The sequence below is a fragment of the Polyodon spathula genome, unplaced genomic scaffold (genome assembly GCF_017654505.1).
Source record: "Polyodon spathula isolate WHYD16114869_AA unplaced genomic scaffold, ASM1765450v1 scaffolds_1250, whole genome shotgun sequence".
NCBI classification, from domain to species: domain Eukaryota; kingdom Metazoa; phylum Chordata; class Actinopteri; order Acipenseriformes; family Polyodontidae; genus Polyodon; species Polyodon spathula.
This window is the reverse complement of record NW_024472733.1, coordinates 14,149-36,902: the sequence shown is the minus strand read 5'-3', so window position 1 is coordinate 36,902 and position 22,754 is coordinate 14,149. Positions and strand designations below refer to the sequence as shown.

General features: G+C 49.3%; 1 protein-coding gene across 6 annotated transcripts; it reads right to left on the bottom strand.

Moving 5' to 3' along the window:
• Window positions 1-107: 107 nt before the first annotated feature.
• si:dkey-103g5.4 lies at window positions 108-20,282 on the bottom strand. 6 transcript variants are annotated; one of them, XM_041242257.1, is made up of 32 exons: window positions 19,469-20,281; window positions 19,089-19,312; window positions 18,457-18,621; window positions 17,859-18,035; window positions 17,496-17,613; window positions 16,656-16,763; window positions 15,181-15,361; window positions 14,849-15,011; window positions 14,247-14,441; window positions 13,147-13,333; window positions 12,804-12,928; window positions 12,520-12,657; window positions 11,664-12,036; window positions 11,006-11,233; window positions 10,584-10,919; window positions 9,865-10,239; window positions 9,033-9,203; window positions 8,106-8,263; window positions 7,388-7,528; window positions 6,895-7,105; window positions 6,529-6,704; window positions 6,187-6,312; window positions 5,143-5,332; window positions 4,993-5,088; window positions 4,445-4,663; window positions 4,150-4,275; window positions 3,861-4,012; window positions 3,082-3,168; window positions 2,629-2,775; window positions 2,376-2,531; window positions 1,830-1,969; window positions 109-1,177 (listed from the first exon to the last, which is right to left on the bottom strand). In XM_041242257.1, exons 1-32 carry the CDS (start codon window positions 19,620-19,622, stop codon window positions 928-930), a joined length of 5,793 nt encoding a protein of 1,930 aa, XP_041098191.1. In that variant the 5' UTR covers window positions 19,623-20,281; the 3' UTR covers window positions 109-927. The 6 variants fall into 6 exon arrangements, with proteins under 6 accessions (XP_041098193.1, XP_041098191.1, XP_041098190.1 ...); XM_041242256.1 differs by having other exon boundaries at window positions 4,993-5,332; window positions 17,859-18,008; XM_041242255.1 differs by having other exon boundaries at window positions 4,993-5,332; window positions 19,469-20,280.
• Window positions 20,283-22,754: the final 2,472 nt, after the last annotated feature.

Here is a 22,754-nt window from a genome sequence, read left to right as displayed (position 1 = left end):
TGCAGTGTCTGTTTGAATGTGAATCTTCATCTCAAGGAGCCTCTATTCTTGCTCTTCTGGGAAGTGCTCTACAGACTCCCCCCCCCAATCACTTCTGTGTAGAGGCTCTGATCACCAAGACTCTGTTCCTCAGTTCCATCAGGCCTCGTTGAGGGCACTTTGGGAGATGCTATAAAAAGTCTCTCGGAGGATTAAGGCTGCTATAATTGTTCCTCTAGGTTTTGTGCTCATGTCAGGATCACTCTTTCCCAGGTCAGTCCGGGTTTGGTTTCATTTCTGAACTGGTGGAAAGCAACGTGTGCTGACAGGACAGGGCAGATGGGCTTTGAAAACGGTTCTGTCTCGCATGTTAAAATAAAATAAACGTGATCCCAGGAGATCCACCAATCCCAGCTTGAACTGCACTTTTACAGGCAGCACGGTTCCCAGCTCTCGATATTCCCTTGATTTACTGCAGGACTCAATACAATATCCACACAGGAAGACAGTCAACGAAGACACAATGAGAAGGACTGCAAACCCCACTGGATAAGAAATGCAACAGACAAGCAAGACGCGAGTCCAGTGACATTTCAAAGTGCTCTTTAAAGAGAGGCGCAGGGCAGCTACACTCAGAATTACAACACACTGACTATATAGTACAGGGCAGAGCCGGGCTCAGTCAAGACACACTGAAACAAACGAAACCAACTCGAAGACAAACATTTCCATTACAAGCAAACATAACTACATGGCTTACACGACGCTTTGTAGTTTTCCAGATCCTTAACTGACACCAATTGAGAAGTGTGAGTGCAGCATGCTGAAAGCGCTGCCTGTGTAAACTGTGTGTTTGTCTGTCTGTGTGTGTGTGAGCGAGTGTTGATTGGAGCCTGTGTGAAAGGGGAGGGGTTTAGGTGCGTGGATGCACTGTGCTCTGAGCCCAGCCTAGCCGCTTGGATTGTTTTCACAGCCTCTGCTCAGCCCACACTCCCTCTCCAGCTCCTCGATGTGTCTCAGCAGGGATTCTCTGCAGGGCGGAGGGCAGGGCTGTGTGGCTGCTGCTTCAGGGAGACTTCCCTTCCTCTTCCCCCTGTATTCACAGCCCAGCAGCTCTGACATCTCTTCATTCAAACGGTCCACCTTCTCCTGGATCTCATCGGCGCTCAGAGGCAGACCTGCTTCTCCTCGGCCACACCTTTTCAATACATGGAAAGCAGTTTATACACGAGTGCCGGTAGTCGCTTTGTCTGAGTGATTCCCCTTTCTACATATTAAATTAAACTAAACAAGCCAATCATGAATGGGCTAATTTCACAACGAGACAGGCTATCCTTCCCTCACCTTTACAGCTGAGTACCAGTCAATGGCAATTCACTTCTGCACTGAGGGATCTGAAAGCTAGTTCCCTTCTGCACTGAGGGATCTGAAAGCTAGTTCACTTCTGCACTGAGGGATCTGAAAGCTAGTTCACTTCTGCACTGAGGGATCTGAAAGCTAGTTCACTTCTGCACTGAGGGATCTGAAAGCTAGTTCACTTCTGCACTGAGGGATCTGAAAGCTAGTTCACTTCTGCACTGAGGGATCTGAAAGCTAGTTCACTTCTGCACTGAGGGATCTGAAAGCTAGTTCCCTTCTGCACTGAGGGATCTGAAAGCTAGTTCACTTCTGCACTGAGGGATCTGAAAGCTAGTTCCCTTCTGCACTGAGGGATCAAAGCAGATTTTCAACTTTTCCAGCTGGGGGCCTAAACCTGCAATGAAAAGGGATTCGTCACGGAAAGGCTGCCTTTCCTCAGACCCGAGTTGAGAGCGAGCAAAGTTAAAAATGCATTTCTCAGCAGGTCCAACCTTCTTTGTGGCCCCCTGTCCACGTCGTTTCGGGGGCCGCTTCTTCTCGAAGGCTGTGTGAAATATTCTCGCTTCATTTCCACCATTTTGCTTTTCACCAGGCTCTCGATCTTGCTGTAGACGGCAGCTTCATTGTACTTCTGCAGGAGAGAAAACACATGCTTACAAAAAAACAATCAAAAGAATGGAATTCATAGCAACAAAAAGACGAGTGTCTGAAGAAAATGAATTTATTTACAATGTTACAAAGTATGTGTTTTATTCATATCACACATCGACCATTCAAATTCTTCATTGAATTGTCCTTCTACTATACATTTCACTTCAAGAAGAGCATTCATCCCACCCTGACCCAGACCTAGACCCTGACCCTGACCCAGCCCCCTGACCCCGACTGCTTCCACCTCCAAATAAACGTTGCATGTATTAAAAGCTAAGCGACTAGCCAACTGGAAAAGTGCCAGTCGTCCTCAGTAACTGCTAGCTGACCAATCGCATGCTTCAGTTTAAAAGCAACCTGACAAGAGCACCACTGAACACACAGACCTGTTGTGGAAACGCCCTGCTGGTGGGGCCCTGCAGCAGCCCAGCAAGCGCACTCTGAGCTCCCTCACTGCACGGCTCCCCCTGCTGGAGGATATCCGTCAGGACAGGAGAGTGTGAGCACGAGGAGTACAGCTCACTGAAACTGGCTTCCAGAGCCTAGCAGAGACAGAGAAATCCAGCAATGAACTGGCAGCTGAGCAAGAGAGAAATCCAGGGGGAACGCTATCTCCAGTAAATACCTGACATACCCTACCTGGTAAAAGAGGCGCAGAAAGACAGGGCAGGAGTCACTGGTCATGCCCCCTGCTGCAATGTGAGACACACAGTGAAGGAGCAGGAGGGTGAAGCCGCCCACAGACTGCAGCCGCTGCCTTCGAATGAACAAGATCTTCTGAGCTTCCTGTATCAACATGAAACACAGGACTGAGGAGAGCAGCGGCAAGACATAGAGCTACTGAGAGACACAGAGCTACTGAGAGACACAGAGCTACTGAGAGACACAGGGGTACTGAGAGACACAGGGGTACTGAGAGACACAGAGCTACTGAGAGACACAGGGGTACTGAGAGACACAGAGCTACTGAGAGACACGGGCAAGACACAGAGCTACTGAGAGACACAGGGGCAACACACAGAGCTACTGAGAGGGAGGGAGTAGTGAGGAGGCTCAGTCATGTTTCTGCGGCATGCTGTCTTCACAGCATACCTGGTAGAAGAATGAGTGACGGAAGGCATTGCTGGTGTAGTTGTTTGAAGGCAGACTGGTGGCAAGCAGCAGAGTGACCACAGGGGCCTGCAAAGGAGAAGCAGCGAAATAAACATGAAGCACAGCAAGCATGCAGCGTCTCAATCCAGTCTGACGAGCGTGGGATGGGATTTCAAAGCCTGCCCTGCCAAGCGCTCTCACCTTGCTCATTTTAAAAGCACCTTTGCAAAACCCCTCCCTCTGATTACATCGGGAAACTCCACAGGCATGTAGCATGCATTGTTATCTTAGTGACAAGAGGTACAACTGGTCAGTTTGTGAATCAAGAGCTTCATTCTTTCAACATGCCCTCACAATTCATGCCATTGAGTCCTCATTTCCGCCCAGCTGCCCTTCTCTTTACCTCTCAAGTGCAGTAATGACCCATTTCGATCCCATCCATTCTCTCTCATATCCTCCAGCTTTACCCCCGCTACCCGAATCATTTCTGCTGGGTGGACCTGACTGTGTGTGTGCGGGGAGCGAAGCCTCTTACGTGAATGTGTGTGTGCAGGGAGCGAAGCCTCTTACGTGAATGTGTGTGTGCGGGGAGCGAAGCCTCTTACGTGAATGTGTGTGTGCAGGGAGCGAAGCCTCTTACGTGAATGTGTGTGTGCAGGGAGCGAAGCCTCTTACATGAATGTGTGTGTGCAGGGAGCAAAGCCTCTTACGTAAATGTGTGTGTGCAGGGAGCGAAGCCTCTACGTGAATGTGTGTGTGCAGGGAGCGAAGCCTCTTACGTGAATGTGTGTCTGCAGGGAGCGAAGCAGGGACTGGCCATGCTGATACACAGTGATCTCTCGAGCTGTCAGACTCTGTATGTTGAGTGGAGTCAGCTCCCCCTCACACACCCACTGCGCGTCCAGCAGCTCCAGGAAGGGCCTGTCAGCGGCTGTGTGGAGACAGGGGGACAGTGTCTAGGAGTTAAAGTCACTGCAGCAGACAAAAGAATCTCACAAAGCTCTTAAATGTGCAGTTCTGAAGCATGGCTGGCATTGCCCCTGGGTACCCCTGATGCCTTGCCCTTGCCTGCTCTTGTCTTCCCTTCTTCCTCTGGTAGGATCAGTCCTGCAGCTTGCGCACTGGCCCTCAGTCCCCCATCGAGCTCCTTCAGCAGCTGGAACAGCGGAGAGCGCTGCAGCAGCCGCTGCCACTCTGTGAAGAACAGTGAATGGAAATGCCAGGAGAACATGTCATTGCCGGTATAACTTGCCATAACCCTAGCTTGTTGCATCCTGGTTCATATTGCATGTTCATAGTATTGTTTGAGTGTAAAGCACACTGTGTTTAAGGGAATCTCATCCCCAGATTAAACGCCTCTTACTGTGTGGATTTTTCCGGTCAGACGGTCTGGCTTTTCCATGCTTGTCGACTGTCGCTGATGTGGGCAGCGTCTCTTTCGGAGTGGCTGCTTCTCTTGTTGTAGGAATCAGTTGCGTTTCTGCTGCTGGCATTTCATCTAAAGCTTGGGTCTGGATTTCCACTGATCTGTGAAACTCAGAAGCACCTTCAGAAGAGTCCCTCAGAAAGACAGCAGAGCGCCCTGCGGAGCAGAGGAGAATGCCTGCTCAGAAATAGCCAACAACAGTCAAGAACAGAGGAACGTCAAAGAGCACTGAGTCAAGCAGAACACACTTGAACTAAACAGCCAATAACTGTTCTGCTCAACACATTGTTCTGCTAATCGCGGCTGTGACATTGACGTTAAGCCCGCTCAAGACACCTCCTTAGAAAGATACAGTCACAGCCTTTACCTGTAAATAACAGACAATAAGGGGTCAGAAGAGCATAGCACACAACAGGACAGGTTACCAAGGTTTTACCGTTAGAAACTTTGCTATAGAATTAAAGGTACTCTTGCTTTTCGGTTACCTTTGTCTGCTGGGACAGAGGTAGTCCAAGCTCTGGATGAAGTTTCCAAAGCAGTCCTCTCTGAAATGAGACGGTGTGACCGTGTGCTGGAGTGACCTACAACACAATCTTGAAAGCAGCTCATCTGCATGCTCTCCCACGGCTCCTCACCGGAGGCTGGCCGGGGGGTCCCAGGGGAGAGGTGGAGCACTCTGTTCTCTTGCAGCAAGGGCAGCAGCTGCTCCAGTAAGGGGATTAACTCCCGCTGCTTTGCTTCTGAAGCTCTCTGGGGGTTTTCAGTGGGTTGGTGGCGGATCATCTGATAATCGCCAGACCAATATGATGATCCAGATAACAGGGTCTGCAAAGACACAGAGCAGACTGCAGGAGTTATAAAGAGCAGGCGGTTGAAGCAACACTCTTAGTGACTCAACACTGGAGACAAAAGACCAAGACTAAAGACTTCAACAAGTGTGTCTGGGGGTTTGTAATAGGAGTGGAAGACTGTCCTGTGTAATAGGAGTGGAAGACTGTCCTGTGTAATAGGACTGGAACACTGTCCTGTGTAATAGGAGTGGAAGACTGTCCTGTGTAATAGGAGTGGAACACTGTCCTGTGTAATAGGACTGGAACACTGTCCTGTGTAATAGGACTGGAAGACTGTCCTGTGTAATAGGACTGGAAGACTGTCCTGTGTAATAGGACTGGAAGACTGTCCTGTGTAATAGGACTGGAACACTGTCCTGTGTAATAGGACTGGAACACTGTCCTGTGTAATAGGACTGGAACACTGTCCTGTGTAATAGGAGTGGAACACTGTCCTGTGTAATAGGAGTGGAAGACTGTCCTGTGTAATAGGACTGGAAGACTGTCCTGTGTAATAGGAGTGGAACACTGTCCTGTGTAATAGGAGTGGAACACTGTCCTGTGTAATAGGAGTGGAACACTGTTCTGTGTAATAGGAGTGGAAGACTGTCCTGTGTAATAGGACTGGAAGACTGTCCTGTGTAATATCGTATTACAAGCAGCTCCCTGGAGCACTTATAACATCAAAAAATCAAACCCAGTGTTTCAGCGATCACAAAAACGAACCCTAATGAAAAGGGGGTGGAAAATCACACTAAGAAGCTGCGGCCCAACCTCGTTAACAAGCACAGGAGCCTGTTCTCACAACGGTTATTCCAGTCTGATACACAGCCCAGTGCTGAATCTCACCTTCCCTGTGACGGCGTGCAGGTAGGACAGCTCCCGCAGGTACAGCAGCCTGCACAAAGCCACGTCTACACCAGCCTGTCTCCTCAGCAGGGTCTCCCAAGAGTCCTTCAGCAAGCGGCTGTGCACCTGACCAGGAGTACAACCATTCCATACTCATTACAGAGGCGGGGGGGTGCTAATACATTCATTTTAGCTATATTGAAAGACCCCCCCAAAATGATCAATGTTTTGAAGAAGTTGTTTTCAATGTTTTTAATGTACAATCGATAGGATAAGGATCCCTTTTTCAATCCCAGGTGTTTGTATGCAGCCTAGCCCCTTAGCATTGCCGCTGCCCCTCACCTTCCTGTACTTGAGATTCACACCCTGCTCTCCCGGCTGAATCCTGCTCTGCTGGGCCTGGGCTCTCAGTCTGTCCTCCTCCTGCTTCATCTTGTCTGAAGCCTGGCTTACCTTCTCCAGCATCTCCCCGAACACAGCTGCAAAGCGGGTGTGCTGCTCCCCTTCCTCCCTGTCAACTGAGGAGAGGAGATCTGAGAGGAAAAACTACAAGAGGAGGAGAGGAGATCTGAGAGGAAAAACTACAAGAGGAGGAGAGGAGTGGAACACTAAGATTTGTGGAACACTATGCAAGCCTGGTAACGACGGAGAGAACACTAATGTGAATTGAACAGGTAAACAGGACACTGCAGGTCGCACTGAACATACCTTTAGTCATGATGTAGATGACTTGTGACGGCATTGCGAAGGACAGATCCGATGCTTGAAATGCCCTTCGCTGTGTCTCAGCCAGAGAGGCCCCCTGCAGCCCAACACACAGCCCTCTGAGAACAGTGATGTGATCCTTCCAGCGAGCCTGCAAAACACACACACACACACACAGCCCTCTGAGAACAGTGATGTGATCCTTCCAGCGAGCCTGCAAAACACACACACAAAGCCCTCTGAGAACAGTGATGTGATCCTTCCAGCGAGCCTGCAAAACACACACACACACACACACACACACACACACACACACACACACACACACACACAGCCCTCTGAGAACAGTGACGTCATCCTTCTAGTGAGGCTGCAAAACACAAACACACACCCACTCACACACACACACACACATGAGAACACACACTGTTGTATATAAGGAATGGAAATGCACACAAATGGGGTTGCATGACTGGAGCTGTCTGGACTGCGGTACCTTCTCCTTCCCGCCCCTTGCGTTAGTGCTGCAGTAATTCTGCAGTAAATCGGTCAAGCCTCTTAGGAGTTCTTCTTCTTTCTGCCTTTGGTCCTTCCAGTATTCATCTCTTAACTTCATTTCCCTTTCCAGCAAATCAACCTGTACACACAATGAGCTGATTAACACATGATAAATGCACACAGACACAGTACCTCAGAGCAATGAGCTTGCACAGCAGTGTGTGCCAAGATAAAATAATAGAGACTGTCAACAGCACAGAGAGCACAGCTCACACAGTACAGAGAACACACCCGGCACAGCTCACACAGTACAGAGAACACACCCGGCACAGCTCACACAGTACAGAGCACACACCCGGCACAGCTCACACAGTACAGAGCACACACCCGGCACAGCTCACACAGTACAGAGCACACACCCGGCACAGCTCACACAGTACAGAGCACACACCCGGCACAGCTCACACAGTACAGAGCACACACCCGGCACAGCTCACACAGTACAGAGCACACACCCGGCACAGCTCACACAGTACAGAGCACACACCCGGCACAGCTCACACAGTACAGAGCACACACCCGGCACAGCTCACACAGTACAGAGCACACACCCGGCACAGCTCACACAGTACAGAGCACACACCCGGCACAGCTCACACAGTACAGAGCACACACCTGGCACAGCTCTACACAGACTCATATATTGGTGCTCATACCACTTGTAAGCTTGTTTTTCCTCTCAGAGAGCGGCTACAGGTTTGAGTTTTGGGCACCACAGTGTTTCTGCAGGGGTCAAAGCGAGCCCCCACGACGGGAGCGATTTCCCCAGTAACTGGATCCACAGCTCTGGCTCCAATACTGATAGGAACAAGCCCTGGAATTGAGTCAGTGACGGCAAGTGAAGATACAAAGTATCACGTATTTATCAGTAGGAGTGATCAAACCACAACTGCGTTGTATTAATGCTGACAAATGGATTTTGTTCACCAGGAATAACCTTCTTAAATCCTACTGCTAATCAAGCGTGTTCTTAAAGAGCTTCAAACTCACATTTTCACTGTCCCTTAGCTTGTTAGTACCAGTGTGGTAACTTCTTCAAAGACTTTGTCTCATACCGCTCATCGGAAAAGAAACACCATTGATTAATGCAGTGTGTGTTTATCAGCATGCTTGTATTGAACACCATTGATTAATGCAGTGTGTGTTTATCAGCATGCTTGTATTGAACACCATTGATTAATGCAGTGTGTGTTTATCAGCATGCTTGTATTGAACACCATTGATTAATGCAGTGTGTGTTTATCAGCATGCTTGTATTGAACACCATTGATTAATGCAGTGTGTGTTTATCAGCATGCTTGTATTGAACACCATTGATTAATGCAGTGTGTGTTTATCAGCATGCTTGCATTGAACACCATTGATTAATGCAGTGTGTGTTTATCAGCATGCTTGTATTGAACACCATTGATTAATGCAGTGTGTGTTTATCAGCATGCTTGTATTGAACACCATTGATTAATGCAGTGTGTGTTTATCAGCATGCTTGCATTGAACACCATTGATTAATGCAGTGTGTGTTTATTACTGCACACCTCCTTCTTGTTGAGATGAGACACACTGTAAAGGTGAGATGGAAGTACCTTTCCCGTCTGGATCCTCCATGGTTCCTGCGAGAGGGATCAGCTCCCCCCTGCTCCCGTCTCCCTGCACCCCCAGGAGGGGCACCTCCATTCCTGAGCCTCCCGGGTCGGGGTACCCCACTCCAGCCACAGCGGGGAGGAGCAGCTGTGTCCCTGGATACTTCATGAGCCCTGAGTGGCACACAGAGTACACAGAGCGTCATGCTAGCAGCCATACTGTCCTAATGCAGAGCCCCTCAGGGAAAAGGACACCTCCCAATGAAGACCCCCTTTTTACTGGCTTGTACTGACTGTCACATTAAAGCCAGCCCTGTATTCTAATGAAGTGATACACAGCAGCAGCACAGATACCATGAAGGAAAATGAAAGTGCACGTGCGCTTTGACATGACTTTCTTTCTGCACATTTAAGAATTATTTTGTTAGCCACAAGCACTTTTGATATAGCAGCGAAGCGAATTGACTTCATGAGCCCTGAGTGGCACACAGAGTACACAGAGCGTCATGCTAGCAGCCATACTGTCCTAATGCAGAGCCCCTCAGGGAAAAGGACACCTCCCAATGAAGACCCCCTTTTTACTGGCTTGTACTGACTGTCACATTAAAGCCAGCCCTGTATTCTAATGAAGTGATACACAGCAGCAGCACAGATACCATGAAGGAAAATGAAAGTGCACGTGCGCTTTGACATGACTTTCTTTCTGCACATTTAAGAATTATTTTGTTAGCCACAAGCACTTTTGATATAGCAGCGAAGCGAATTGAACCCTGTAAGTAACCCCTCCTCTATAGCATGGTGCAGTCCTTGACAGATGAACAGATAATAATCTGACCCCAGCTCCCTCCGCTGTCTGCGAGGCTCCTGGTGCGCTCCCGCTGTCGCTCCAGCTCACACGCAGTGTGTATGAGGCACAGCTGGCTTCTTCTCCAAGCCTTAGCCAGCTCTCCCGTCGATTCCTTCAGCAAACTGTGCTCCTGAAGAGAAGCTCTGCACTGATTCAGGCAGGCTGTCACTCGCACCCTGCAGGCCAGCGTCAGGGCGTCCAGTGAGGCCTGGTAGCCCCCTCCGTGCGGCACCACCTGCGCCCCCTTGAGGCTGGCCCCGGAGATACGGGCTGCCTTCCCACTCAGGGGCTCCGTGAAGGTGTCTCCCATAAGCAGGGGGGCACCAGAGGGACTGAGCACCCCGCCGACTGGAATCACGCAACCTAGGCAACAGAAACAATGCCTTTTTAAACCAGGGCTTGTGATTGTGTTTAACCCAGAAACTCTGTTAAGAACAGCCCTTGCACTTTACTGTGCAATAGTGGTACATGCTGAACATCACACATGTACCTCAACGTGTTTCCAAATATCTGGAAAACCTCTTACTCTCCCACTGTGCTGAAACTTGGTATAAACATTATTTCCCATGAGAAGTTATTGGGATGTCTGTCTGTCAGTCTGTCTGTCTGTGCGTTTGTCCATGTGTGTCACTTTGCTGTGTCTGTAAAAGCCTTTTTAAACCAGGACCCAGACATGCAGTGAGTAAACGAATGGGACTCTGTTTTACCGGAGTGGGGATCCAGGCTCACTCCAATGATAGGAAGCACATGTCCAGTGTGGTGGTGCACCATGACCCCTCCGATCTCAATGGACTCCAGCAGCTTTGTGAGCGGGCTGACGTAGGTGCCTCCCAGGGGGTGTACACGGCCAGTGTGAGGGTGAATAGTGACCCCCAGCGTGGGCACTGGAACCCCTGTTGCTGGATCTGCCATGGGCCCCCCGAGCTTCAGGTCCCTCCCAGGGTTTAATCCTCCCAGAGTACATTTCACTGGCAGCCCAGTCCTGCTGCACACCGGAAATGGAACAAACGGGATGGGAGGCTCCTCCCACTTACTGAGCTCGCCTGGAGAGTCAGAAAATACAGCAGCTGCAGGGATTTCCTGTTCGATCTGGAAGCGTGAATGTTGAATGATTCTGTGGTGCACTTACCTGCTCTGCAGTCTGCAGTGAAGACCAGTGTGGATCTCCTTGGGTCGAAGGCCACGTTACCTGCGACAGGTAAGAGCTTCCCGGTGTGGGGGTTCACACAGAGGTCCCGGGGCACCGGCACGGGGGAGCCACTGGCTGACAGCATCTGAGCATCAGCGTTCGGGACGATCAGTCCGGTCAGGGGGTCAATGTGGACCACATCACAAGCTCGCACTGTCCCGTCAGGAGCTACGAAGAACAGCGCAAGACATGAAGTCATAGCAGGAGGCTTTCAGACTGGATACAGTCAGTCACCCTGACCGTGACCCTGACCGTGACCCTGACCCTGACCATGACCCTGACCATGACCCCGACCCTAAAGAAATCCAACCCAAACCATGTAAATATGCCCTCAATCATGCACTTCTTCTGCTAGCAGCGTGCAGTTATACCCATGCAGTTACACTGCAGCCCTGGGTTAAACCTGCATCTCAAATTAATTAAACACAAGCTTTGATCCCTGGCTCAGTTCAAACACAGCACACCTCGGTTTCAATACTGAATAGCAGCATCTTTCTACAGCTGCACAGACAGAAGGAACAACAAACTTGCATGAATGGAATAGAATGATGTCATCTCTCAGCTGGTCTGGAATGCAGGGGTCACAGGGCTGACTTACCCAGCAGGTCCTCTCTTGTCAGGATCTCTGCTTTGCTTCTGGATAGGAGATGAGCCCCAGTGCCGTCCCCCAGCACCCCCCAGGCTCCCAGTCTCTGGCACTCCCGTGTCACCTCCTCTGACATCTGGGCAAGCAGCGAGGCGAGGCGCTGGGTTAACAGGCTGGCACTGCCCTCCTCCTCAGGCAGGCAGGCACGGCCTTCCAGCTCACAGAGCTGCTCCAGCAGCCGCTGAGCTTCCAGCAGGGCGGCGCTGAAGCTCACATGGTGCTCCTCTCGGCTCCTCCAGTCCTCAGCCAGCAGCTGCAGCTGTTTCTCCTGGAGCCTGCCAAACTCCACAGCCAGGGCCTTCCTGCGGCCCACCTCTGCCTCCACCTGAACAGGACAGGAAGCAACACTGAGAATGCAGGCTGAGAGAGGCTGTCCCTGCACTGTGAATGCACCGAGTCCAGGAGCAGGCTGAGAGAGGCTGTCCATGCACTGTGAATGCACCGAGTCCAGGAGCAGGCTGAGAGAGGCTGTCCCTGCACTGTGAATACACCGAGTCCAGGAGCAGGCTGAGAGAGGCTGTCCCTGCACTGTGAATGCACCGAGTCCAGGAGCAGGCTGAGAGAGGATGTCCCTGCACTGTGAATGCACCGAGTCCAGGAGCAGGCTGAGAGAGGCTGTCCCTGCACTGTGAATGCACCGAGTCCAGGAGCAGGCTGAGAGAGGCTGTCCCTGCACTGTGAATGCACCGAGTCCAGGAGCAGGCTGAGAGAGGCTGTCCCTGCACTGTGAATGCACTGAGCCCTGAGTGTGTGGAAATAAATGAAGCCACATTAAAGAAGAATGCAACTTGTTTGATTGCAGACTCACCTCCCGGCACTTTGTTTCAAAGCTCTCCAGCACCGCTGTACCAACGAGCTTTCCCTTTCCAGACAGGTTAGTCCAGCTCACCAAGAGCTCCTTCAGGGACTCTGTTTCACGCAGTGTTTTCTGATATAAAACTTTCACCTGGGAGAGAGGCCACAGTCACTGGGGTTAACCTGTTATTATCAGTATTATTATTAGTATCATTATTATATCATTAGTGTCTAACGCAGCGGTCAAAGCGCGCTCAGTGTTTGACTGGGGCACTTAACAAAAGGTAAGGCTGTTACCTCATCTTTAAGCTGGCTGAGTTTTGTTGTCACGGAGACAGTGTGCTTCAGCAGGATTCCGTAGAACAGATTTGTGTCAAACGCTTCCAGGTCAATCTGCTGCTCATAGTCCCAGAACTCATCGACTGAGAAGAGAGGAATTCAGAACGAGGCTCTGAAGAGAATTCCACAATGCTGCAGCACAGGAGAGACTGAACACACAATAACAATGGCTTGTCTCATGAAGGCAGATTAGGTGCTGAGAGAGAAAGCCCTTTCCTCTAGATTGTGTGCTGACTGGAATAAACAGACAGTGGGTTTAGGGTTTGTTAAGAGCTAACTCCTTGTTTGTCTCAGTTCTGACCTTGTGGAGCCCCAGTTCCCAGCTCCTCTTCACACTCCTGTCTCTGCAGCCTGCGATGGAGCTTTTTCAAAGCGAGGACCGTGGATCCTTTCGAAGAATAATCGTCAAAGTTGTATTTGAGATGCAGTTTCCTATACTTTGGGTCTGCTGGCTTCTTTTCAGGCCATCCAAACTCCCTGAATAAAATCTGAAAAATAAAAAATACAGCCTTAAAACCAGGACCCAAGGAACAGTAATTCAACAGAACACAAATACACAGTGTGTAGCGCTATACAGGGGAAGCCCTGTGTGTGTGTGTCTATATACACACACACACACACAGAGCATACATGAGTGCTTACTGGTACTGTCAGCCGCCTCAATGGATCTCCTTCCTGTCCCCCAGCAACACTCTTCCCCCAGTGGATGTCAGAAATACCACATTTGTTCCATTTCTTACTGATGTTTTCTTACTGTAGTCGGGGAGAGGCTAATGGTTACACACTGGTGTACTGGCTGTACCCAGAGATTAACATGCTTCAGACAGGGGACCACATGCAGTTTTGAAAAGTCCCCCCTGGCTGCTGTAGAGTTCCCAGACGCAGGTCTAGTAATCTCTGAGTACAGCTGGTCCAGCAGTGTGTATATGTTAGCCTCTCCTCCACTACAGTAAGAGACTGATCCCCTGCAGCACTGGGCACTGAGTCTATGTACGAAGCGCCACGTCGTTAGCCTCTCTTCCACTACAGTAAGAGACTGATCCCCTGCAGCACTGGGCACTGAGTCTATGTACGAAGCGCCACGTCGTTAGCCTCTCTTCCACTACAGTAAGAGACTGATCCCCTGCAGCACTGGGCACTGAGTCTATGTACGAAGCGCCACGTCGTTAGCCTCTCTTCCACTACAGTAAGAGACTGATCCCCTGCAGCACTGGGCACTGAGTCTATGTACGAAGCGCCATGTCGTTATCCTCTCTTCCACTACAGTAAGAGACTGATCCCCTGCAGCACTGGGCACTGAGTCTATGTATGAAGCGCCACATTTGTCCTGCATGGCATTGCTTACATCCACTAGGGGGCAGAGGGTTCTTTGCAGAATTCTAGAGTTAAAGTGGAACTTACCAGCAGCGTCACGCACACACTGAAGATGACAAGAGCTCCGATCAGCAGGCCCACAATGACGGGCCAGTCTGGACGGAGCAGGAGGCTGGCAGTTCGGCTCCGGGCGATACCGATTTGGATCACATGCCGAGGAATGGTCGGGAAGAACGGGCCTTCCTCGTAACACTGGCCTCCCACAGGCATCACTCTGAGGGACTGTTGCAGTGCAAACACAAACAGTTAGCGTTGCACTTGCTTGGTCACAGGAAGGTTTTCCTATAGACCTAATGGATCAACATCAATCAGCTTCATCTCAAATATTCCAAACAAGACTAAAATCCCTGTACAATGAGACGAACAGAAACACTGAAAGAACTGAATTTATTACGCCTGGAATCTATTAGGCCTCCTCTTGTTTGTGAATGTTGTAGTGCTGGCGTGTTGACGTGTTGTTCTTATGTTGGCGTATTGTTCTCGTGTTGGGGTGCTGTTCTTGTGTTGTCGTGCTGTTCTCGTGTTGGCGTGCTGTTCTTGTGTTGGCGTGCTGTTCTCGTGTTGGCGTGCTACGTGTGTGAGTTAGCCCAGTCTGGTAAGAAAGCGAGTGTATTCTGCGAGACTCGTACCATCTTCTTATGCTGGTTGCTGTTCAGTTTCAGTACATACACCCCAGGCTGGGTGAAGGGGAAGGAGAACAGCTTTGAGGCAGCTTGAGAGAGACTCATCTCCTCTGCCAGCGCTCTGAATCCTCCCCAGTCAAACTTGCTGTTAGTGTTGAGCAGATTACCGCTGGAATCAAAACACAGTAAATTGAGTTACTATATAAAGCACTGTGTTTATCTGAAAGGGTGCAGGCTGGTTCAGTTTCTTTACAAAGCACTGTGTTTAGGCTGTGAGATTCACTTCATAGCTATGTAATGGTGGAGGGGGATTCTCTTATACAAGCTGTTTCACTTACACATCGTAAACAGGATAGTGTTCCTTTGATACAATGAATACGAGGACGTCTCCAACACTAAGGCACGCTGTGGGGTTTAAAATCCCTGCAAACTGGAAGTCTGGGTGGGCTGTGGAATGTTTATCAGCTCCACCGAGGGTGTCGTTTCCCCCAGCTGTTTTATTGTAGTGAGGGGCGTTTCCTAAGAAAGAAAAAACACACATGTAAGATTAGACTCCCCCATTAGAGATCAGTTCTTCTACCAGGTAATATGACTGTATAATTAATAACAATGACTGGCAGAGTCAATACCAGTGTCTGGATGATGTGTTTGTTGAAGTGGTTATCCTGTGTCTAGGTGATGTGTTTGTTGAAGTGGTTATCCTGTGTCTAGGTGATGTGTTTGTTGAAGTGGTTATCCTGTGTCTAGGTGATGTGTTTGTTGAAGTGGTTATCCTGTGTCTAGGTGATGTGTTTGTTGAAGTGGTTATCCTGTGTCTAGGTGATGTGTTTGTTGAAGTGGTTATCCTGTGTCTGGGTGATGTGTTTGTTGAAGTGGTTATCCTGTGTCTGGGTGATGTGTTTGTTGAAGTGGTTATCCTGTGTCTGGATGATGTGTTTGTTGAAGTGGTTATCCTGTGTCTAGGTGATGTGTTTGTTGAAGTGGTTATCCTGTGTCTAGGTGATGTGTTTGTTGAAGTGGTTATCCTGTGTCTAGGTGATGTGTTTGTTGAAGTGGTTATCCTGTGTCTAGGTGATGTGTTTGTTGAAGTGGTTATCCTGTGTCTAGGTGATGTGTTTGTTGAAGTGGTTATCCTGTGTCTGGGTGATGTGTTTGTTGAAGTGGTTATCCTGTGTCTGGGTGATGTGTTTGTTGAAGTGGTTATCCTGTGTCTAGGTGATGTGTTTGTTGAAGTGGTTATCCTGTGTCTAGGTGATGTGTTTGTTGAAGTGGTTATCCTGTGTCTGGGTGATGTGTTTGTTGAAGTGGTTATCCTGTGTCTGGGTGATGTGTTTGTTGAAGTGGTTATCCTGTGTCTGGGTGATGTGTTTGTTGAAGTGGTTATCCTGTGTCTGGGTGATGTGTTTGTTGAAGTGGTTATCCTGTGTCTGGGTGATGTGTTTGTTGAAGTGGTTATCCTGTGTCTGGGTGATGTGTTTGTTGAAGTGGTTATCCTGTGTCTGGGTGATGTGTTTGTTGAAGTGGTTATCCTGTGTCTGGGTGATGTGTTTGTTGAAGTGGTTATCCTGTGGGTGATGTGTTTGTTGAAGTGGTTATCCTGTGTCTGGGTGATGTGTTTGTTGAAGTGGTTATCCTGTGTCTGGGTGATGTGTTTGTTGAAGTGGTTATCCTGTGTCTGGGTGATGTGTTTGTTGAAGTGGTTATCCTGTGTCTGGGTGATGTGTTTGTTGAAGTGGTTATCCTGTGTCTGGGTGATGTGTTTGTTGAAGTGGTTATCCTGTGTCTAGGTGATGTGTTTGTTGTTGAAGCTCACCAGAACTCTTTGAAGTTATATTTGGGTGACTTTTTGCCTTCCTGCTCGTCCAGAACAAGTTTTGTATCTCTTTAGGATCGGGATTCAACACCCCCAGAAATCCCAGCGCTGTAAAGAACCAGAGCACTGAATGAAACACAAAGAGAGGAGCGAGAACAGAGGAACTGCAGCAGTGAAAACACATGAAGATCCAGGGCTGGAGGAAGTGACCTGCAGCAGTGAATATACATGAAGATCCAGGGCTGGAGGAAGTGACCTGCAGCAGTGAATACACATGAAGATCCAGGGCTGGAGGAGGTGACCTGCAGCAGTGAATACACATGAAGATCCAGGGCTGGAGGAAATGACCAGCAGCAGTGAATACACATGAAGATCCAGGGCTGGAGGAAATGACCAGCAGCAGTGAATACACATGAAGATCCAGGGCTGGAGGAAATGACCTGCAGCAGTGAATACACATGAAGATCCAGGGCTGGAGGAAGTGACCTGCAGCAGTGAATACACATGAAGATCCAGGGCTGGAGGAAGTGACCTGCAGCAGTGAATACACATGAAGATCCAGGGCTGGAGGAAGTGACCTGCAGCAGTGAATACACATGAAGATCCAGGGCTGGAGGAAGTGACCTGCAGCAGTGAATACACATGAAGATCCAGGGCTGGAGGAAATGACCAGCAGCAGTGAATACACATGAAGATCCAGGGCTGGAGGAAGTGACCTGCGTTTAAAGCACTGCATTTTTCACTTGTCTGTTTTTATAAAACTGAAGACGCGTAACCCACATTAACACAATGGAGACAGCTTCAGATACTGAGTGTGTCTGATACGGATGTGAAACGCACCCTTTGTTTGTACGAGGTACACTGGCACAGCGTAGTCCTTCTTTGGAGCACATCTTTGCATTCTGATAGAATCCCAGCTGCTTGTGAAGGTTTCAATGGTGTTGACTGACGCTTTCACCTGGTAAAACCCACACGCTCATGAGAAAACAAAACAGGAATCTCTTACACCTCTGTAATGAAGATATTAAATGATTTGTTCTGCACTTAGCTAAACCGGTCTCAAATGAGCAGTTTTGAAAGATACACATGTTATCATTTTAAAACATGATACCTGCTCTATCGAGGGTAAAGGGAGCCCTCAGTTTCCATGCCTCAGTGGCGGTGCACAATGATCAGTACAGAGATGATGGGTTCTTTGCTCACCTTGTTTCCATTGTCACTGATCTGCAGCTGGAAGGTTTCTCTGCAGAGGAGCTGGATGATGTGTCTCTGCCTCCTCCGACACTCTCTGTTGCACACAGTGTCCACGTCTTCAAATCCACACAAGCACAGCCCCAGGGCTTTGTCATAACCCTGATAGTCAGAGGGAGAGGAGCAGACCTGTGATCAAAGATAGAGGAGCCATGGAACGAGAGAGACATTTAGAACAGTTTCCCATCGTGAAAGCCAGCTGTGATTCATGCTAGTGTGCACAGTGCTGTGGTTCATGCTAGTGTGCACAGTGCTGTGGGTCATGCTAGTGTGCACAGTGCTGTGATTCATGCTAGTGTGCACAGTGCTGTGATTCATGCTAGTTTGCACAGTGCTGTGGGTCATGCTAGTGTGCACAGTGCTGTGATTCATGCTAGTGTGCACAGTGCTGTGGTTCATGCTAGTTTGCACAGTGCTGTGGTTCATGCTAGTGTGCACAGTGCTGTGGGTCATGCTAGTGTGCACAGTGCTGTGGGTCATGCTAGTGTGCACAGTGCTGTGGTTCATGCTAGTGTGCACAGTGCTGTGGGTCATGCTAGTGTGCACACACCTGGAGTGCACAGTACTCTTTCCACTGCTCCTGGGTAAGGCAGGCCCCCTCCTGGTTCCTGGTGCTCCCATCCCTGCAGATCTCATAGACCTGCTGCACACACAGCCTGGAGCCCTGCCCTGCCGGCCTGTACCCTGAGAGACAGGGGCACTGACTGTCACTGACCTGCAGGAATACACAGCAATATTACTGTGTGTTCAAACACTGGCCGCTGTGTATCACTGTACCCTAATACACAGGGGCACCTGGAACTCCTGTCTGTCCCAGGCACAGATCAGTGTGAATTAACCAGACCCCCTACCTGGAACTCCTGTCTCTCCCAGGCACTGATCAGTGTGAATTACCAGACCCCCTACCTGGAACTCTTGTCTCTCCAAGGCGCAGATCAGTGTGAATTACCAGACCCCCTACCTGGAACTCCTGTCTCTCCAAGGCGCAGATCAGTGTGAATTACCAGACCCCCTACCTGGAACTCCTGTCTCTCCAAGGCGCAGATCAGTGTGAATTTCCAGACCCCCTACCTGGAACTCCTGTCTCTCCAAGGCGCAGATCAGTGTGAAATACCAGACCCCCCTACCTGGAACTCCTGTCTCTCCCAGGCACAGATCAGTGTGAATTACCAGACCCCCTACCTGGAACTCCTGTCCTTCTCCAAGGCACAGGCAGCTCTCCTGCCCCTCTTGGGGCTGCCTGGCCTCCGAGCCGCAGGTAAAGCAAGCTGCCTGGCCCTCCAGGTGATTGAAGAAGTCCACAGGACACCTGAGACAGTCGTTTGCACTCAGTGCTGCTTCAGTGGGGCCAAAGCTGCCTTTGGGACACGGGACAGGAACTGCGCTTCCTTCTGGACAGTAAAACCCTTTCAAAAGAGGAGAGAGTCACATGCTGTGCATTCAGCCTTCTTGTATCTGAGTCTCTGGGGGGCAGGCAGCTATCATCACAGACACTGATAAAGACTTCCAGTCGACGTGTCTGTCATTGCATGTTCTTTCAGTATTTCTTGATGTTGTCTTACCTGCTTGGCACCGGCTGTGGTTGCTTCCCTCTCCTGTGCAGGTGGTTCCAGCGCCACAGCTTCCCTGCCTGGAGTCTGAGCTCAGGCTGGATGAAGTGCAGGACTTTCCACACAATAGAAAGAGCAAGCAGCTCCAGGCTGGGGCTGGCTTCATACTGCTTCTCTCTCAGGGACACTCTGAGAAGCACAGAGGACAGAGCAGAGCAGCCTCTTCAACGCTCTCCTGCTTCTCTGAATTATTGATGGAAACCAAGCCTCTGGCAGCTTCATATGAAACATTCATGTCAATCAAAGCTGTTCTGCTGTGGATCAAGTTCCTGTTTGTTTAAAGCCAGTGCTAACCCAGCATGTCTTTACCTGCACAGATCTGAAGGGGCTGTTTTCACATTCCCTTCTGCTATATCACTGTGCTCTCAACCTGCCTTTACCTGGCTTTCAGCTTGCCTGGAGAATCCTAATTGCCGGGACTGAGCAGCCCATCCCTTCAGATCATGTGCCAGTGTACTCAGAGACGAGAGAGGCGCAGGGGGGCCTGACAGAGCTGAAAGGTTGCATTGTCACATGACTGGAAGGGAACGAGGAAGGCTGTTATTCCCGGCTTCTTGAGACAGGAATAGGATGGTAATAATTCAACAGCAGAGCAACAGGACCTGGAACCCCTCTGACACAATACAGAGCAAGAGAAACGTATTCCAGTGACAAGCCCACAGATCTCAGGTCTCGTACGTTTAGACTAATAAACCCTGAACTCTGGTCCAGATCAGCCACTTTCACAGGAACAGATGTTCAAGAGTTTATGTATCTGAAACAAACAACAACATACTCAGAACAAGCCGGTCGTGTGAGGTTTGTTTGGCTTGGCTGGACTTGTGTTTGAGTTTAGAGGAGGCTGAACTCAAACACCCCGGAAAGCTCTGAGCTATAGACAGGACTGAATCTGTTTAGCTGAACAAAGAAGAATCAGGGGAACAGGACTGAAGTCTTTACCTAGTTATGTTGCTGATGCAGAATCACTTGTACCCAACTTGACTAAGCTATGAGATCAATCAGCTACTGGGAGCTGGACGAGCTTCACTGGGCTGAACGGCCTCCTCTCGTTCGGACATTTTCTCATATTCTTGTGACTCTCCCTCCACAACCTAAAGCATTCGAGAAGGTTTGAATGGTTAATGGTGTTTTGTGATGTAATTCTTCTGATCCTACATATCTATATACAAGCTGTTGTGTTCATTGCGTTTGTGACCTCTTTAATAAACATCACATGCCCTTTACCAAGGGACCTGTCATACACACAGCGCAATAAAATGGATTTGAACCATCTCGGTTAGCACTCCTTGAATACTGGCCCCTGCTGTAAAGATCTAACAGGACCTCCTCGACAATGAGATGGATATCCAGGGCTCTGTGTTCTAGTTCAGTACGTTGAACACATTGCAGTTTGAGATTGGGAGCTACTCCCTGTGTTTACTGATCCCTTGGGCACGGTTGTGCAATCCCTGCACTGTGCAGATAAGCAAACTGAAAAACACCACAGTCCCTTTGCAGTCATTCATTGTTAAACAGACTTCCAGTAATATTCCAGAGGCTAAAGGTGAGTTGGTGGATGTGGATATCTTTGAAAAAACAGACCTGACAACAATGTTGAGATGAATCAGCGACCAGGAACCGGACAAGCACAGGGGGGGGTCGAATGCCTCCTCTCATTCAGTGTTCTTAAACACTTTGTACTTTCTTAAACGATGTCTGTATCTGTACACTGCAAAAGGACGCACTCAGCTGTGGACTGATCCATCTGTACGCTGGACAAGGACGTACTGAACTGTGGACTGATCCATCTGCACCCTGGACAAGAACGTACTGAACTGTGGACTGATCTATCTGCACCCTGGACAAGGATGCACTAAACTGTGGACTGATCCATCTGCACGCTGGACAAGGATGTTCTGAACAGTAGTCTGATCCACAGTGTGGGCTTGTATAGAAGTGGATGAAGTCTGATTGCCTAGACTTCAGCAGTCAGCGGCTAGCTGTAATTACACTGAAATGATGTGATTTTCAAAGTAACTCTGCTGCTGAATGCTTTTAGAAAGGGCTGGGCTGCAGTCACTGTGCAGCACTGCAGTTTCACAATAAGCCCTGTGGAGCAGGCAGTGATGTGTGAGACACTGTCCCTGCCACTCACATGAGATGAGCTTAACAAGCCCCAGGACCTTGCATGCAGACCAGCGCGGCTGTGTTGCATAGCGGTTAAGATTGCTTGTGGTTTACACCCAGCCCCCGCCCTGTTACACCCGCAAATAAACTCCATCCAAGACTGCCTCACAGAAAGCATGCTGCTCCATACAAACACACACCAAGCTAAACTGCTGGACTTTGTTTCTTCTGCAGGCACTCATTCCATCTCAGGCACTATAAATCAGTGAGCTTTGACTCGTAACCGAGAAATAATGTGAATTTCACCACACCTGGATCATCACTGGGGTTCCAGTGACCTGTCACCTACATTCCTCTCTGAACGACCAGCACTCAGTAACAGCCACACGTTTCCATTGCTGTGTTGGGTTATACTGTGGCTATAATGTGAATTTCACCACACCTGGATCATCACTGGGGTTCCAGTGACCTGTCACCTACATTCCTCTCTGAACGACCAGCACTCAGTGCTGTGTTGGGTTATACTGTGGCATTACACGAGGCCAGCTTATTCAGGACTAGCCAGCACTCTTCTATATGGGATATTCCTTGAAAGCAACTATGACCCAGTTGCTACCAATGCAGGACAACCCAGCCTTACCCATATTGCTGCCCGATGCACGGACACAGCAAGGGCTCCACACTGGAGGGTAGCAAAGGTGATTTTGTCACTCCTGTGCTTGAAAACAAGTCCAATTTAGCAGTCTCTATCTGCAGCTGTAAAGACAGCACTGCAATTCAAGGTAATCCTACAGATAACCTAGAAGTTTCACTTCTCCATAGTCAGCCAGAGAAGACTTTTCAAAGCCATTCAGGTGACTGAGCAGAAACAACACAAGAGAATACTACAGAACCCCTACAACAGGATACGAAGTACTGATGAAGTGTATTCTCATAGGAGTGTATTACTGCCTGTGGAAGAGCCTGTGTGTGATATTTGTAATAAAGGACAACATTACTGCCAGTGGAAGAGATGTGTGCAATACCTGTGCTCTCTGTCTCTGCTGATAACAACATGTGACGATGTTGTTCAGATTTTTCTTTGAACTTCCACGTCGTGTATATTTACAGTAGTCAGGGTTGCTGATAACAG

Coding starts and splice junctions, on each gene's coding strand:
- si:dkey-103g5.4 (XM_041242255.1), bottom strand. CDS start 19,622: ATGAAGCCAGCCCCAGCCTGGAGCTGCTTGCTCTTTCTATTGTGTGGA. Junction 11,234..11,663: donor GACAAGAGAGGACCTGCTGG/GTAAGTCAGCCC, acceptor TGTTCTTCGTAG/CTCCTGACGGGACAGTGCGA. Junction 10,920..11,005: donor CACTGCAGACTGCAGAGCAG/GTAAGTGCACCA, acceptor CTGACTCTCCAG/GCGAGCTCAGTAAGTGGGAG.